Source organism: Bos taurus, chromosome 5 (assembly GCF_002263795.3).
Source record: "Bos taurus isolate L1 Dominette 01449 registration number 42190680 breed Hereford chromosome 5, ARS-UCD2.0, whole genome shotgun sequence".
NCBI classification, from domain to species: domain Eukaryota; kingdom Metazoa; phylum Chordata; class Mammalia; order Artiodactyla; family Bovidae; genus Bos; species Bos taurus.
This window is the reverse complement of record NC_037332.1, coordinates 43,770,638-43,789,691: the sequence shown is the minus strand read 5'-3', so window position 1 is coordinate 43,789,691 and position 19,054 is coordinate 43,770,638. Positions and strand designations below refer to the sequence as shown.

Here is a 19,054-nt window from a genome sequence, read left to right as displayed (position 1 = left end):
TTTGAAAAGGCTACCATTATGGGATATTAATAATTGAGAGTTCTTATGAAAGTAACTTCAGGACCACAGTATAAAAAGATCAGAACAGTGACTTACTTGTTTTCTAAATGTTGGTGAGTTTTAGAAATGCACTTACCCCATTTGGACGGTTGACCCCAGAAATGAGGGTATGCAGTAGTCAGCAGCTGCCAGTGTGTATGGTGGACGAGCAGCAGAATCATCCCAGTAAATATCCTTCTTCATCTTGGGTAAGCTCATGTGCATTTCATCCACAGCCAAAAGAGAGACCTAAAATCATCAGTATAGTGTTAGAATAATTCTGATGTGAACTGCATTAAGAAAGAATAAGTTCCAGTGGGTGAATGAAGTTTGGAATGGGATAGAACACAGTGTGAATGAGTGAATATATAAAGGTCCACGGTTTATATTTGCTACAACTAGAGCTGCTACAGAGAGTTGTACATGTGGTTCATGAGAGCACTTGGCAGTGGGGGTAAGTGGGGCCGTAAAGCTACCCAGACCAGATTCATCAAGCCACGTACCCCAGTGGAGCACACTTATCTGGAGGCAGGAGAGACACCTTTTTATTCTTTGCTCAAAATTATCTAATTGTCTAGTGGGTATCCTGACAGCAACCACATAATCCCAGATGTTATAGGAAGCTGAAGATTTCAATATACCATTTCATTGATTCCATAAGTACATTTATACTTGATATCACTTCTTATTTGCCGTGACTTTTTGTTTGTTTGTTTAGAAAAATATATCAACAAGTCTATACTGCTTGCAGTCACCATGGTCTTCTCCTCTTGTCTTTAACAAATTGATACTTGAATAAATTATTAAACTTCTGGGAATCCAATTTTTATGGTGAGTGGTGTAGGCGTTACAATTCCTCCTTAACAGGCTGACAATGTGATTGTTGGGGGTCATACAGAGGTCGTGATCTGTGAGCTGCACCAGGGTAATGGGATATGGGCTTCTCTCCTGTGTCCTTGGAATATACATTCCGCCCATTGTCCCCATAGTGGGAGATGTTTCAAGGATACGGTCTTGAGAGATCAATGTGTTGTTGAGGCCATCTGGGCTGACTACATGACTGAACCCCAGTAAGGCTTCTATATCAAATTTTAGGATTCTGGCAGGTAGATATGGAGGTCTATTCACCTTGTATCTACCCAAGACAAGCCTCTTGAGTAAGTTCCCTAGCTGTTAAAACTGTCACATACCAACCTAACTTGGTCTGCCTTTTCCTTTGGTCTCCCCTTTCCCTCTGTGTACGGGGGCTAGCTTGTGAACCAACAGTAAAATGTTTGATACTGTTTAAGAACCAAGTAAGGACTTGAAACAAATGGACAAGCTGAAGGCCTTTTCTTAGTTAGGTTTTCAGGAAAGAGAATGGTTGGAGGAGAATCTTGCCTAAAATAAAAGTTCTCTCATGTTACCTCTTCATAAATAACTTCTCTGGAATAATGCTTCAGCGTAAAAGCCCGGGGTCCATCTGGTGCCAGTAAGGGAGATTTTGAGACACAGGCTGGCCTGGCTCCACATTCTCAGTGTCCAGCTGCTGGACATCTGACTGTAGGATCTAATGATATGCATTTTGGAACTCACATTGTATTATGGCTGCCACGTTATGTCACTGTTAATCTTTTTAGGTGGCAATTGGAAACAAATTAAAAATGTATTAAAATATTGGTCTGTACTGAGATGGAAAAGTGAAAGTGAAAGTGAAGTCGCTCAATCGTGTCCGACTCTGTGATCCCATGGACTGTAGTCTACCAGGCTTCTCTGTCCATGGGATTTTCTAGGCAAGAGTACTGGAGTGGGTTGCCATTTCCTTCTCCAGGGGATCTTCCTGACCCAGGGATTGAACCTGGGTCTCCTGCATTACAGGCAGACGCTTTACCCTCTGCACCACTAGGGAAGCCCACTGAGATGGAAGAGGCTATGTAAAGCTAATAAAGAAACCTACAAAGAAAACTGGCTTAAAGTTCTATTGAAAAAGGATGGAATTTCACTGGAATTGAGATCCAGTGAGGTTTATAAAGTTCCAAAAGAACCTGTAAGCAACATACTGAACAGCCAAACCTCTTTTGTTTGTGGCTAAAGCTCTTAACTTCAGAGGCCTGTGTTCAGAGTCTGTTTAGATGATTAATGTTTGTAAAGGAAAGAAAAGCTTCTCTAACCTGCAGATTTCTGTCAATGCACCAGTTAGTTTCAAAATCATCATCATCTTCTCCAAAAGGATTGATAAGCTGCTCAGCTACCTGCAATTGAGAAGATAGAATGAGTCCGCCACGATGCTTGTGAAGACTAAGAGTGGAGGTTGGAGAGGATTCCTGTTTCACTCTCTGATTTTGTCACCTTTCACAGTAGGAAGCCTAGAGTGGAGTGGGAGTGGGTTGGTAAATACACAGGTATTTATCAGTCAGCAAGACTGAACTCTCAGACCATCAATCGTGCACCTGCATGGGTCTGCTCTTCAAAGGCTCTGTCTATTCAGCTGGTGACAATGCAGGTCCCATCAGGAGAAGCCATGGGATGTTTAGGAACCAAAAGACTTATTCTCAAGTACAAATCAGCCAGCAAATATCAAAGGAATTCTGACAATATGCTAGGCACTTCAAGGGGTGCAGAGCCTGTGCTCTGAAAGAATTTACAAAAGCCCAGGTAATGAGAGAAAATGTAACTGTGCGCAAGGTTAAAGAGCAAAGAAAGACTTAAATCACAATTAAAGAAAATATTACAAGGAAATTTCACAATAACTGGACATAACTACTAAGTGAATGAGTCAGAGAGCTAGTAAGTCATAAAGCTGGACTTTTTCTTACTTAGTTTTAACTTAAAGGATTTACTGCAAGTTACTTAGAAGTTACATAGGTTTTTATCATATATCTTCTAATAGTCGGTCAGTATTAGATGTTCTTACCATGCTCCTGAATTGAACAGCCTTCTTTTAAAAACAACTTTTTTTGTGACCACACTGCATGCTGTGGGATCCTAGTTCTCGACCAGGGATCAATCCCATTCCATGCTCTGCCGTGGAAAGGCAGAGTCTTAACTACTGGACTGCCAGGGAAGCCCCTGAATAGCCTTCTTGATGAGAGACTTATATGCCAAATGAGACTCACCTGTTCTTCTTTTTGATTCATTCCCTTTGATTTTTTTATTATTTGGATCTGTGTGTGTGTGCATATGTGTGGTTTTACATTGGGCTTAAATGTGAAAAACTTACAAGTGTATAAAATAAAAGCACCATTGATTAGTTGAGTTCCTAGATTCTGAGACTTCTTGGTAAAAAAGATCTATCTATATATTTTTTAGGATTTAGGTCTAATCACTTACAGCTGTTCTCGACATTGAGTGAACATCAAAATTATCTGAAAAGCTTTTAAAGAAAATTGATGGCTAGGTCCTTCCCTCAGAGATTCTGATTTAATGGATGTGAAGCTGAGCCAGGCATCAGTAGTGAGCAGAGCTCCCAAGAGATTTGATTGTGTGGCCATTGTTGAGAACCACGGATAGGGAAGGATAGCCCCCTGTTCTAAGGGACAGCCTGGCAGGGCTGGTGCCTGGATCAGTCAGCTGCACAGCAATATCCATGAAAGAGTCTGTGAATGCAAGTTCCAAGGGGTTATCTACTCTTTCTTGCCTGGTGCGAGCATGCGTGCTAAGTCGCTTCAGTTATGTCTGACACTTTGTGATCCTATGGACTTTAGCCCTCCAGGTTCCTCTGCCCATGGGATTCTCTAGGCACGAATACAGGAGTAGGTTGCCATGCCCTTCTCCAGGGGAATCTTCCCAACCCAGGGATTCCAACCTGGGAAGCCTATTTTTGCCTGGGGTTTTCTTTAAATAAAATGGGCCACTGGATGGATCCTGAAAATACTTTTGTTACATCCAGAATTTCACTTTTTTGATATCAGTCCTACATATAGTATTACAGTCTACATTTAACTACCAAAATGATATCCATGATTTTGATAGCCTGTCACAACGATAGCCTTTACTCAATTTGAGGCTCCGTTTCTAGCAAATAACTGAGTAATAGACTGTTCATAAGGTTAAGCTGGGTTTTCTACACTTCAGTATTTATAACTATTAGAATGGTCAAGACAAAACAGCTTAGAAATTGACTTACAATCCACTGGATGGGAAAACTCCCTTCTCTTAGAGTCGCCTGTCAATAGAGCTAAGATTTTCTTTTCATATTTTGCCTTCAAAAATATTTTATAAAGGAAAAGAATGTTAATATTTTATTTTTGGGGGGCCACTCTGCACAGCATGCAGGATCTTAGTTCCCTGGCCAGGGATCGAACCCATGTCCCTTGCAGTGTAGGCAGGAGTCTTAACCACTGAACCACCAGGGAAGTCCCAAGAAGGTTAATATATTAGAGAGCACTTCAGAAGGCAGGAACTGCTGACTGTTCCTTCCAGCCTGGCTGAACACTTCACATGGGCACAAAATGAAGAATAAAAAGCTCAGCACAACTCAGGCAAAAGGACAATAGAAGACCAGAATGATTGAGGATCAAGTGTTGGGCCAGCAGTGGCGATTTTCTGGAGAAGGAAATGGCAACCCACTCCAGTGTTCTTGCCTGGAGAATCCCAGGGACGGGGGAGCCTGGTGGGCTGCCGTCTATGAGGTCGCACAGAGTCGGACACGACTGAAGTGACTTAGCATCTGTTTATAAAGATAGAGTGTACTTTTTCTCTAATGAGAAATGAGAGCTGTTAGTCTCTCTTGCTCTTCGTCTTAAATGGGTAAAAATAATCCACTCACTGTCATCTGGTTAAAAATGTTTTTGCCATTTGTAAAGGAAATGCCTTTACTCTTTGGAGGGTAACTTGAAATGCCAACATATTTATTTTTTTCCTGGTTAAGATTCAAACCAATGAAAGTAAAGGCGTCTGCAGGGAAAAGGCTGCGACAGCATGGAAGGCCTGGATGTGCATGTCGACATGTGGCTGTTTGGAAGGTCAGACATTTGAAATTCTACTTTATTAAAGTTATCTTCAAACTGTCCTTAGATTTCAGTTACCTTAAAGAAGTCATAATCTTTGACCTTTTTCTGTCACATACTAAAGAGAAGGAAGAATCAGGTTTCTGATGTTGTTACACACATTGGGGTGGAAGAGAGATGGTGGTGGGAACAAATAAAATTTAATGCTGATGATTGGACTAGTTCTTTTCATTGCTCTGACCTGCTTTTAATTTCCTGGCAAACCACATGTTGTCATTAATCTTGGTGTTTCTGGTTTTGATTCCGATGAATTCCTTCGAGTCTCAGTTCTGGTTCTGAAAATGGAATGCGTTTAATGTCGTGGGGCAGCTAGTGGGATTTCAGGGAATAGAAGCTAACTATTTAGAGTTGAGCAGAGCCAAGATTGTTTAGTTGCTCAGTTGTGTCTGATTCTTTTCAAGCCATGGACTGTAGCCCGTCAGGCTCCTCTGTCCATTGGATTTTCCAGGCAAGAATACTGGAGTGGGGTGACAATTCCCTTCTCCAGGGGATCTTCCTGACCCAGAGATTGAACCCACATCTCCTGCATTGCAGGTTGATTCTTTATCACTGGGCCACCTGGGAAGCCCAGAACCAAGATAAAAATATAATAATCATGCTTAAGTCTGAGATACAAGACTTCTTATTTACTTTCTTTTACTCTGCCTAGTCACTTGTTGTGGTATAAAATATCAATGCAGGTATACTTAATACTTTAATTACATTATCATAATCCTAGTGAGAGCACACAAAGACTTAACACAATCAATGCCATAAAAGAGTAACGTCTTTGCATAAATGAGCTCTGCAGTACAATACTCACCACATCCCTGCCACTTGAACTCCCAGTTGAAAAATAGTAACATCTCAGCTATTAAATGTTAAATCTACCTTGGAGTCACTCATGAATGAGTGATTCAGTAAGGGATCAGTGTGCAGAGTTTGTAACAGGACCTAGACTGTAGGAGGGTCTCAGGCATGGAGACTGTTGGCTACCTTGAGCCATCCTGCGTAGAAGAAGAATTGTAGGAGAGTGAAGACTGGAATGTAAAGATCTAAGTCATGTCCCGCATAGCCTTTGGTGGGATCCAAAAACTGGCGTCCAATCAGGCAAGCAAAGAAGAAGGTGTAGACAGCCAGCGTGACCACCTGAAACAGAGAGAAACCCTACTGAGAGCACAGCCCTGGCTGCCCCAAGAGAGCCAGCATGCCAAAGTGGGCAATGGAAAGAAAAAATCACATGCCAAGGATTTGATACCTGGGTGTAAACCAGCGGAATCCCAACCCAGTCATAACCAAATAAGAGGCTGCACCAGGAGCGAAATCGGTTCATTTCCTAAGCCAGAAATAGATAAAGCATGATTTACTAAGATGATAGGTGTGGTAAATAACATTTACTAGGATTCAGAATATGGCTGTGGCTTTTAGAAATACACCTATAAAATAATGATCATGACTTCGAAAGACTAGAAATTGGTTTTGAAGGCCACTCCAAAAGGAAAATTTTGAAAATGACAAGCTAATGACATCATTCAATGATGTGCAAAAGGGATAAGTACAGTTTAAAAAAATATAAAGATAAATCAGGATGGTATAGAAATATCCCCTACTCTATTGAATTCATAATTTCCCACTATAAATTTATAGTCCCAAAGGGGTGGTGGAAATGCAGTAGTTAATATTTCAAAAAAATCATTTCTAAATTATGTGGAGAGCAGGTTATTTTTTGTTTCCTCTTTTTTGAAAACATGCTTACTGAAGATCTTAGAAAAAAGCCTAAATACATCTATGCCTTTTCCCCCAACAAAGGAACACTTTAGAATACTTCTATTGATAGAAAATCTATCTCTGTTAAAGCAGAAAGGATTGAGATCCATTGATTTCTTTTTTCTCTACTGAACACAAGTTATTATTTAAGACTGAGAAAGAGTATATGTAATTTGGGAGCTATTTTAAAATCATTCACTCCTTTTAGCCTAATGAAGGCAGGAGACTGTCATGGCACAAATCTATCTAGCCCATCTATAAATTTGTTTCTCAAATGCATTCAGTATTATTTCATTTAATGAAAACACAGCTTTGTTTCCTGGGTCATCTGGAAAGCTGATTAACTTTGCTAAGTCACTTCAGTCATGTCCGACTCTTAGTGAACTGGCAGACTGTAGCCCGCCAGGCTCCTCTGTCCATGGGATTCTCCAGGCAAAAATATTGGAGTGGGTTGCCATTTCCTCCTCCAGGGGATTAACTTTGGGATATTACAATTTGGGGGAACTGACTGGGGATTTAGGTCCAGGATCCTGGAGTTAGGGATGGCAAATATGCCTCTTGGGTGCCAGGACCTTCCGAGCCCTTTGCAGACATTGCTGATCAATCAAGGAACATTTTCTTGTAGAGCCTATTACAAAGCCTGTGTGTGTTAGTGGCTCAGTTCTGTCCAGTTCTTTTTGACCCCATGGACTGAAGCCCACTAGGCTCCTCCATCCATGGAATTCTTCAGGTAAGAATATTTGAGTGGTTTCCACTTTCTTACTCCAGGGGATCATCTTGACCCAGGGATTGAACCTGAATCTCCTGCATTGCAGGTGGATTCTTTACTGTCTGAGCCACCAGGAAAGCCTATTATAAAGCCTTCAATTCAGTTCAGTTCAGTTGCTCAGTCAAGTCCAACTTTTTGTGACCCCATGGACTGCAGCATGCCAGGCCTCCCTGTCCATCACCAACTCCCAGAATTTACTCAAACTCAAGTCCATTGACTCAGTGATGCCATCCAACCATCTCATCCTCTGTTGTCCCCTTCTCTTCCCACCTTCAATCTTTCCCAGCATCAGGGTCTTTTCAAATGAGTCAGTTCTTTGCATCAGGTGCCCAAAGTACTGGAGTTTCAGCTTAAGCATCAGTCCTTCCAGTGTATATTCAGGACTGATTTCCTTTAGGCTGGACTGATTGGATCTCCTTGCAGTCCAAGGGACTCTCAAGAGTCTTCTCCAAAACCATAGTTCAAAGTAGGCTTTATAATGAATGATGAAAAAGTTGGCTTAAAACTCAGCATTCATTACAAAGCCTACTTCTGCTTAAAACAGCCTCTAAGCAACCACCTCCAATCAACTTCAGTTAAAACTGTGTTATATTCTCCTCCTGCATTTGAGGTTCTAATCCTAGCCCAGTCTTTCTGGTTCCTTTGGAACCAGGATTGAACAAAGCAGACTCGTCCAGGTCCAGCCTTTTACATCCAAGTCCCTGTTGGTGTCTGAGTCGTATCTTTTAACTGATGTTTGCAATATACTTACAGTCATCAGTGATTGAAGATCAACACTGTCTCTGATTCTACCTTCCTTCCGGGCTTTAGCTGCGAGATTTCCAAACCAAATGAATGGAACCCAGTATTTCAGATGAGGAGATTTGAGGTGGTCGAATAATTTTCTTTCATCTGCTGTCATAAAACCTTTACACAAAGTAAAAAGAGATAGGTTATACAGACTTGATTTAACATCAATGTTTGTCTTAGTTGCTCAGTCGTGTCCTACTCTTTGTGACCCCATAGATTGTAGCCTGCCAGGCTCCTCTGTCCATGGGATTCTCCAGGCAAGAATACTGGAGTGGGTTGCCGTTTCCTTCTCCAGGGGATCCTCCTGACCCAGGGATTGAAGTGGCATCTCTTATGTCTCCTGCATCGCAGGTGGATTCTTTACTATCTAAGCTACCAGAGAAGCCCCATAGCGTTAATGCTGCTGCTGCTGCTGCTAAATCGCTTCAGTCCTGTCCAACTCTGTGCGACCCCATAGACGGCAGCCCACCAGGCTCCGCCTTCCCTGAGATTCTCCAGGTAAGAACACTGGAGTGGGTTGTTATTTCCTTCTCCAATGCATGAAAGTGAAAAGTGAAAGTGAAGTTGATCAGTCGTGTCCGACTCTTAGCGACCCCATGGACTGCAGCCTACCAGGCTCCTCCGTCCATGGGATTTTCCAGGCAAGAGTACTGGAGTGGGGCGCCATTGCCTTCTCTGTTAGCATTAATATCTTACCCTAAATATTTCAGCGTCTACTATGTGAGCATAGAATGGGGGATATTCAAGAAATAAAAAATAATGCGGTACCTGTCTCAAGTAGTTTTTACTTGTATTAGAGAAAAGGACTATTTACCTCTGTAAGGACTGCTTACAAACATTGCCTTATATACCGATATATAACTCTGTGTGTGTGTGTGATTGTAGTGCCAATAGGAAGCAAGGTGATATTAAATGTGGACTAGGACATCAAGGGAATGTCTCTTCTTTAGGGTTTGGTAAAATTGAGAACAGGAATACTTAGAATTGTTCAGATTTAAAGAATAAAAGTTGATAATGTATACAAAGCACTTAGAGTTTTGCCCAACAGGTGAGTCGCATGACTTTTCCTTCTGATGCTTCTTTTCAAACACCTAATTAACCAGGTTCTCTTCTGAGAAGCCTTCCTTGATTCCTTCTGCCTTTCCCCTTCAAATCACCATGGGGCTCTCTCTTGCCTCATGTTATGGTCGTGTTAGACACAAATGTTTCCCCTGCTAAGACCCTTTGGGAGGGCAAAAGGCATATTATCTTCACAGTCCCTACAGCATTTTGCATATACTTTAAAAGCTTTTCTTTGATTTTGTGTGTCTCCATGTGTGTATGTGTGTATGTACGTGTGTGTGTGCATAACACAATTTGCTTCAGCTTTCAGTGACTTCTCTGAGCCTGTTTTCTCATGTGTAAAAGAGATAATAATGTCTACTTCACAAGGATGTTGTAGAAGTACCTGAGATGGGGAACATATGCCAAGAGGTTAACATAGCACTTTGCACATAAATAACACTCAGGAAGTGCTAACACATAACATATTATGTGAAACTTTACTCATCCTCCACTGCCTGCACACCGAAAGAAGAGACTTGAATAATAAGAGAGGAATAATAAGGTAGCAGGTTTATTTATTAACAAACATTTATGGAATGTCTACTATGTAAAAAGGTTTGTTCATATAAATATGTGCTTCAAAAGCTTACTGTTTACACTTGACCTTTTTTTTTTTTAATTTGATTGCGTAGTTCAGTGGGCACAAAAATCCTAACAGGCTAAAGAAATATTAATGGGGAAAGTAAGTCTCATTTTCCCAACCAACCAGTTTCCCTCCCTGAAAGAAATCACTACAACCAGGTTATTTTGTATATTTCTGGAGAAGTGTCACAGATTTCATACAGGCCAAATTTTTAAAAACACAAATGACTTTATACTCCATACATGTCTGCCATTTGCTTCTTTTTTTCAAGTTATATCTTGGAGATTTTTTTTGTTAAGATCTGGAGTGCAGAATCATTCTTTTTAATGGCTGCATTCTAGTTAGCGTTGTACAATATCTTACACAACTAGTCTTCTTCTGAACAGAGTTTCAAGTTGTTGTCACAAAGCACCGAGCTGAGCTCCCTGCGCTGCAGAGCAGCTTTCCACTCCCTAGCTATTATACATGTGCAGTATACAAATGTCAATGCTGCCCTCTCAATTCATCCCACCCTCTCCTTCCTTCCTGTGTCCCTGAGACCTTTAGGGCAAGATCCCTGACCCAATGTTGCACCTTACAGTCTCATGTGCCTGTGTCTTAGCCCAAATGCCTTTTAGAAAATACGAGTGCCTTTGCCTTATCCCCAGAGGTGTTGATTCAATTGGTCTAGAGTAAGGTCCAGGTGTAAGCATACTTTTAAATCTTCCTGAGTGATCTAATGAATTGGGTCCAGGCAGTTGCATGTTTATAAATCTCTGCAGGAAATTCTGAACGATAGCGATGCTTGAAAAATCACTTTCTCACTGAATGAAGATTCTGTTAACTCAGTTTGAAATAAACAGAGTAACAATTACAAGACGAGTATTTACCAACAAAAGACTAGTTTTAGATAATACTCAGGTTATTTACATTAGCTTTGAAAAGTCTGCCCAGGCCAGGGGAACTGAACTCTTTCTGGTGGTCAAAAATAAGAATGAGCCTGAGAATTCTTGTCTTGTTTCTCAGTGCATTTCAAAGTTGTTGCATGATCTAGATAATCCATTTGGGTTTTTGTTTTAAAAGACTTACAGAGTATGATTAAATCTAATGATAAGAAGTCAATAGACGACCTGTCTTGGCTCTGTGCTTAAAGACCTACCGCAACCTTTCACCCTTTCCCTGGAAGCCTATTCTCAGACATTTCATATCAATTGTCTAACAGTTACAGTCTTGGGATTTATACTGCAGTTTTCAAAAATGACCGCATGTGTATACTTGGCTGAAATCTCTGTCATTTGACCTCTGGTTATTTTTTATTCAGGAATACGGATCAAATTGTGCTGGCAAGTCCTTTCTGGCTTCTTAGCAGAAGAAAATATGCAGAGTGAGGAATTATTTAATGCAAACGCTAAAGCAAGAGTTAGGTACCACCCTCCCCCCATCCCTGTCGTGTAGCAAACCCATCGGTTGAAAAGCGACATGTAGAGTTAGGAAAGCAGGGGGTTTAAATGTTCAGTCCAAATGTACTGAGCACTTTGCTAGGTGCTGTGAAAAACGAACCAGACACTAATGTGTCCTCCAAGAGTATACAGGCAGAATAATTTTTATTATTTCCTGCAGGGTTATACATCTTATACAAAGTAACCCTATCTTTGGAAATTGAGTTACTGGTCCCTTGAAAGAAAAGTCTAGATCGTTAGTGAAATCAATTCAGAGAGCATTTGTTATTAAATGGAATGCTATCCTCATCAGTGCTTCAGACCATTTTAACCAGAGATCAATGATATTTTCAGAATGTGGTCATTATCCTCGTCTCTAAGGCTATGTTCACCACAGGTACGGATTTGCTGCAGTTTGGCAATACCATCAGTTGGGTGATCCTCACGTTACCCTGTCTCCTTCACATATCTATCTTCATGCCACATCTCCTCAGACCCTATCCACACTCCTAACATTGCTATTTTATCTTGCTATTGCATCTGGCTTGAATTTCTCTTTCTATCTCTTTTCCTTCTGGTTTTTTGGCTAGTTCAGCTCTGCTCAGCAATTTTCGTATTGCTTATCCCAAAGAACACTTTTTAATATTTCAAATCAGAGTAAAAAAAAAATATATATATTATATATAGATATACAATTATGCACACACACAGTGGCTTCCCAGGGGCACTAGTGGTAAAGAACCCGCCTGCCAATGCAGGTAGACATAAGAGACATGGGTTTGATCTCTGGATGGGGAAGATCCCCTGGAGGAGGGCATGGCAACCCACTCCAGTATTTTTGCTTGAACAATCCCTTGAAAAGAGGAGCCTGGCGGGCTATAGTCTATAGGACACAACTGAAGTGACTTAGCACGCATGCACACACACACACACACACACGTTTGTATTTTCTTGTGACTTGAATTGTGGCTCGATGGAGAAGGATCTGCTGCTGCTGCTGCTGCTAAGTTGCTTCAGTCGTGTCCAACTCTGTGCGACCCCACAGACGGCAGCTCACCAGGCTCCCCCGTCCCTGGGATTCTCCAGGCAAGAACACTGGAGTGGATTGCCATTTCCTTCAATGCATGAAAGTGAAAAGTGAAAGTGAAGTCGCTTGGTCGTGTCTGACTATTCGTGACCCCATGGACAACAGCCTACCAGGCTCTTCCATCCATGGGATTTTCCAGGCAAGAGTACTGGAGTGGGGTGCCGTCGCCTTTTCTGAGGATCTGCTACTTTAAGGCAAAATTTTATTGCTTTCAAACCAAAGGACCAATTAAGTCCATAAATCAACAGTATTCCAGCAGTTGCAGATTTGGTTGCAGCTGAGGCAGATGTCTTTTGCCTTTAAAGCAGAGCATGCCCGTCAGGCTCTATTAAGAGAAGAGCTAAGAGCTCTGCTTCTCAAAACTTTTAGCAGGGTTTATTGCCAATTCTTTCTGAAAGAGTAACTTGTGCATTCAGCATCTCAGCTGTTCTCAGAGAGGTGACTTCTTCGGAAGCATTGCAATGAGCCTGATTCATTTTCCTCTCTGTGCTTTCCAAATGAATGGAATGAAGCCACCAGATTCAGCTGCAGCTGTTCTTTAAATTCAATGGTAGAAGTTCAGAAATCCCTGTCAACTGGGAAAACCAAAAGAAGGCAAAATGCGACTGAGAGAGAGATGTAATCACAGTGTGAAGGCATTGTGGAAGGCAGTATTCAGACATATTTTTTTTCTCTATGAACCACAGAAAGAAAGATATCCCAAAACAATTCTTGGCTTTTCTGGATGAGGTGCCCCTTGATTTTTCTGCTCTGTTCCATTCCATTCCATAAAAATGCTGGCTCCAAGCCATTAAAATGATTTAAGAACCCAAGAATAAGTTACAACCCACAATTTGAAAAGCCTGAGATAGGATATGGTTGAGTAAAGTCAGTTTCTGGGGTAGCAATGCTGAACACAGACAGAAACTCCTCTATTTTCCTAATGTGAGCAAAACATCTCTAGTCTGCCATATTCCTGTCTCTAAATTAGTATCCTATTTGGTAGCTCACTGCCTTCTACACATGACTCACTGGAAATACCATTCACAAAATCAGTGCTCTTAACTCCTAGCCTCTCCATGTGGCCCAGAATTCCATTTGTGTTGGGTAAATTGATCTGAGACAATTTGCAGATAAAGTTGGAGGAATTAATAGATGTGCTCTGGTGCAAGACTTTGCTGCACAGTAGAATGTTCTAGGGAGCTTTAAAAACTCCCAATGCCCAGGTTACACCATATAACTATTGAATGTTAAAATCTGGGGATGTGAGCCAGGCATCAGTATTTTTAAAAGATCCCTAGTGATTCTATCTTATAACAAAGTTTGAGAACAACTCCATCTAGTGCAGAATCACACAGCAAGCTGGACATTTTGGCTTCCTTGGTCTGGGTCAAACACAGTGCTTCTGGGGAGCCTGTTTAGAAGTGGATTTCTGGCTCCCAAACCCCAGAGAGTCAGATTCATAGGCTGTCTGAGAAGCTGTAATTTAAATAAGCACCCTTGATAATTCACTGAATGTTGTGATCTATGGTCATCCTTTGAGAGGTACATGATTGACGAGCCTTGATTTAACTCCTAAAACAGAGCTGTGAAAAGTGAAAGTCGCTCAGTCGTGTCTGACTGTTTGCAACCCCATGGACTATACAGTCCACGGAACTCTTCAGGCCAGAAAACTGGAGTGGGTAGCCTTTCCCTTCTCCAGGGGATCTTCCCACCCAGGTCTCCCACATTGCAGGCCAATTCTTTACCAGCTGAGCCACAAAGGAAGCCCAAATAGAGCTGTGGGAGCCTTCGAACACTGAGCCGAGACTGCCCATCCATGGTGTTAATTCAAGGACGTGTGCTCTTTCTGTCTCATGTAGATCCAGTGTGCATAGGTGAGTCAAGTTTCACTCACAAGATGACATTCAGTCTGTTCTGGGCTCATCATGTGAGACTATAGGCGTAACTGACTCAGACTGTTAAAGTTCAGCCAACAGAGTAAAAACTGGCACAGCCGTGAATACCACTGTCCCTTGATCATGTCTCCTGTAGCACAGAACAATGGGAAATTTCAGAGAGACCAGGGAGCCCCAGCACCACAGAATGCATCCAGATAAATGCGAACAGCAGACCACAGGGCAGAAAGTCAATACTACACAAAATCTATTCTATTTTACTTAGTGGGAGAAGATCACAGATTAAATGATCTAAGTGTGGGGCTAGGCTTCCAGTCAGTGCATCTAGAGTTAGAATTTTTATCTCAACAATCATTTGATAATTGAGAGCTTACTCGATTGTATTTATGCCTGTTAACCATACATGTCACTAAAAATTTTGATGGGATGTTCACGGGCTCTCTCTCATCAGAGCAGAAGCTCAAGGAACTTCACGTTAAGATTCCAGGCCTTTGAGAAAACAGAAGTGTCCTTTCCCTAAATTTTATTGTCTTTTAACCACTCTTACAGGCTACCATGCACAGAAGGAAACTTTTTCAGAGAAACCTAAATGCAATGCAGTGATGTGAATTTCAACTGTAAATGTATTTGTGCTTCTTTCCGAAAATGATTCATAGAAGAAAAGATTTGTAGTAATCTTTACTGACAGTTGAAGACAGGGGCCATACCCACACTTGCTTTCAGCTGTGCTCCAGTGCTCAGCACAAGGCCTGGCACACTATCTGTGTGCGTGCTAAGAAGCTTCAGCTGTGGCTGACTCTTTGTGACCCTTTGGACAGTAGCCTGCCAGGCTGCTCAGTCCATGGAATTCTCCAGGCAAGAATGCTGGAGTGGGTTTCCATGCCCTTCACCAGGGGATCTTCCTGACCCAGGATTGAATCTGCATCTCCTACTTGCATTGGCAGGTGGCTTCTTTACCAATAGTGCCACCTGGGAAGCCCCAGTGTACTGTATCCACTCAATAAATCTTTGTTAAATGAGCAAACGCATGACAGATTTAGCAAACGGATTTAGTACTGTTTCTTTTAGAGGAATGTATACCATTTCCCTTTACCTATTTTTGTACTTCTGGTAAGGAATTATGAAGGGAAATGTTTTCTTCTCCTGATCACTGCGAAACTCCAGATAAAATGTTTTGATTCAGTCTCACCGTAACATAAACCCAATTAAGGCCATCACTTAAATTGGCAAAGATCTGGAATTGAGCCACTGACTTGACTCGGAATGAATGACATCTTCCAGGGCAGGTGATTGAAATGACTGGAATTTTCCAGGGTAGGTTTGTAGCCAAGAGGGAAAATAACAGAGGCTCCTGGGTTGCAGCTCCTCTGGCAAATAAATGTTTGAAAATGGACCAGTGCAGGGAACTTTTGGCATAATAAACAGTTTTTTTGCATTCGATTGCTATGTTTCTATTTTCATGGGAGCATAAAGAACTTTTAATTTATGATTTGGGAAATGTAACATCAAAGTTTATGTACTTCCCAGAATAATGATTCTTCTAATTTCCTGGAATAATGTAACTTGAGTGTCCAACTTAACGGCAAGGAATATTCAGGGACCTAGTCCACAGGTGTGGAGCCCCTGGCTGGGGTCTTAGGGCAATATTTCCAGAATTGGCCAAGTTCCACGGCAACCACTGGCATGGGCCATCCTGTTTGTCGTGAGTTATGCCATCCTGTTTGTCGTGAGCCATTCTGTCCCTAACTGGCCAGCTCCCAGCTCCATATGAGGCAAGGTGGAGACCCAAAAGACCCTCAACCAATGACCACCCCTTTCCATAGGAATTTTCTTTGTCCCGAGGCCATAAAAACTTGCCACAAGCCCATGTAAGAGGTCTGCTCTCCCTCAAGCTGGTGCGCTGTCCTAACAGCATGTCTCACTCTGCTCTCCCTGTGTCAGCTCTTCCTGGTCTGTCAGGAAGGCAGCCTGCTGTCTTTGCAGGGCTCCTTACTACCTCAGTCCTTTGTTATCAGTAAATTCTGTCTTCTAAAATACTCTGTCTGGAAATTCTTTTCCAACCTGTGCTCAGACTGCTTCAACAATCAGCACTAGTGAAGCCAAATGCTTCAGAAGAAAATGCTGATCTTCATTCTCTCCACCCTCTCCCTCTTTTTCTCCTGCTAGTCCTGAATCTTTGTGACAGGGACCCTCCCTGAAGCAATACAAAAAGGATGGAAGGAAACTGCCATTGCCCTGAAGTCCACTGTTTCTCAGAGTGTGATCCAGAGACCCCCTCTTGCCTGAAAGTCTCCAGAAGCTTGTTAAATATGCTCATTCCTAGACCCCACCCTAGACCTACTGAATTGCTAGGGGTATTATCTTAGGATCTGCAGTTTTAGCAATACTGATTTAAGTTTGAGAACATTTACTTCCCTGACAGGTGGCTTTATGTGGGGAAGTCCACTGAGGCTTTTGTGCCCCCCTGCTTTGTCACCTCTCCTTAGGGGGCCCTGTTTCTACTACCAGCCCTCTCTGCCCTCAGGCGGAGCAGGTGTCCTGGCTCTGTGCTCAGGGAGTCTGCCAAACATTTTCTGCCATGCTTGAACTTCCTGTTCTTCCCAGAAATGTTGGCACAGGCCAAGGACAGACAGAGAAGAGGAGACATGTGCCCGGTTGGGAGAGCCTGGAAGCCAACTCCACGCGCAGACTGAGTCAGCCCTCTCTGTTAGGGAAAGGAGCAGGAGGTCTGGGAAGTCTGTTCCACCAACTGACAGAGAGGCTGCCCCCCACGTGGGTGGCAGTGGGGCAGCCAGGAGGGACCCTATCTCTGAAGCATCTGCCCCAGCTTGGAAGGCAGTGGCTCGAACCTTTGCCCGACCACATAATATGTAAACCTGGTGTTCCTGTGGGCATGTGCTGATCCACCACCCCTTTTCCTGCCTTTTGAGAAAACACTTGTGAGTGAAAAAGAGTAGTAGAGACCTTTACACTGAGAGAATTAGTTATGACCCCAGAGTGCATTGCAAAGGCTTTAGCCCCCCTCCTATCTCCCTCACTTCTCCTCCTCCTTTAGACTCTTCACACAAACTAACCAAAAACCCAAAGTGAGAATGATGCTTGCTGTGTCCAGGCACGTCAATTTCAGGTCCCCTAGATCAGGGGTCCCAACGTCCGAGTGATGGACTGGTACTGGCCTGTGGCCTGTTAGGAACCGGACTGCACAGCAGGAGCTGAGCCGCAAGGGAGTGAGTGAAGCTTCATCTGTATAGCGCCCCCATCGCTCGTGTTAATGCCTAAGCTCTGCCTCCTGTCAGTTTCTGCAAAATGGTGAGCTGTATAATTATTTCATTATATATCACAATGTAATAATCATAGAAATAAAGTGAGCAATAAATGTAATGAGCTTGAATCACCTCGAAGCACCCCCCACCCCATCAGTCCATAGAAAAATTATCTTCCATGAAACCAGTCCCTGGTTCCAAAAAGGTTGGGGACTGCTGCCCTAGATGATGGCCTCTGAGCAAACTGCTGCCCAAAGCCACCCTACAATCCTGAAGCCTCTAGCATGGTCGAAACCTTGAATTCACCCTTTTATTAACTGTTACAGCTTTGTTTTGAGTAATGAATTAGTTGGTGAATGCCAAAGCTTTTTACCCCAGGGGTGAGAAAAAGGATTAAAACATAAGCATCTCAGAAAAGACTCAGAACTTCTCAAACTCCAGTGTATAAACAAAGCAGCACCAGAGCATGTTTAAATGCAGATTTCCCAGGCCTTCCATGGTTCTGATTCACTAGGTCTGAGGCAGGGGCCAGGAGTTTGCATTTTAAATAAACAACTCAAGTTATTCAAGGTGCAAAGGGCCCATGGGTCTGCAGATCATACCTTGAGACATACTTGTTTAAATGCACATCAAGGAGCAAATGATTTCATATGCCCTTGGAATGGTTGGGGTCCTGGCGGTTGGAGAGAAAGAAGTATTGGAGTATTCTGAATGTCTTGGAAAGGGGGAGAGGGTGGATGCAAGTAACCAAAACAGGCATTTGTGTAAGTCTGATAATGAGTGAGCATTGCTGTTATGAACAGTGCACCTAAAAGAAATGAATTCACATCGTTAAACATCATTCTCCCACTCATCTCACAATTTCTGCTTGCCCCTCAGACCTGAGAACAACTCAGGCCTCGTTGAGCTCATGTCTGACTTGGGGTCCCAAAAGGGGCTCCTTTGCCAGCTGCCCTGCCACCTCCCCACTTGCTGTTAATATGAAGGTGACGTTGAGAGGAGGAGATCTGCTCTGAGAATTGGGCCTGGAGTCCCGATTCCTGGCAGAATGTACCCTCTTCTTTCCAAGGATGCGTCAGAACTAGAGACACCTTTATCCATCCGAGTAAACTTTAGCTCTCACTCGTCCTTTTGGAATGAGCCAAATCTTTCTCATTTGTTTTAGAACTTTTTCCAGAGGTTGAAATTCTTATCTCATTCTATCCTTTAGATATTAGAGTAAGAAAATTAACCTATCAAGTGGGATTTTCAACCTGGTCATTCTGAAGCAGTGTTCCACTTTTAAATTTGGAGGACGGGTGGCAGTTAATTTTTCTTTAAATTCTGACTGGTTTTATATTGTAATATACCTGTATGTTTGCCAGGCCATTTATACTCTTCATCTGACTCTG

The 19,054-nt window shown here is 42.4% G+C and overlaps 1 protein-coding gene across 6 annotated transcripts in view; it reads right to left on the bottom strand.

Moving 5' to 3' along the window:
• The window catches only part of BEST3 (bestrophin 3), a 63,673-nt gene that overhangs the window by 36,617 nt on the left and 8,002 nt on the right, over nucleotides 1–19,054 (bottom strand). For all 6 annotated transcript variants that reach the window (XM_010805088.4, XM_059886929.1, XM_010805094.4 and 3 more), the window contains 5 exons: nucleotides 8,294–8,448; nucleotides 6,265–6,342; nucleotides 6,003–6,155; nucleotides 2,190–2,270; nucleotides 137–288 (listed from right to left, as the gene is read on the bottom strand). In XM_010805088.4, coding sequence (XP_010803390.2) covers nucleotides 137–288; nucleotides 2,190–2,270; nucleotides 6,003–6,155; nucleotides 6,265–6,342; nucleotides 8,294–8,448 — 619 coding nt within the window. The remainder of the gene's footprint in view (nucleotides 1–136; nucleotides 289–2,189; nucleotides 2,271–6,002; nucleotides 6,156–6,264; nucleotides 6,343–8,293; nucleotides 8,449–19,054) is intronic.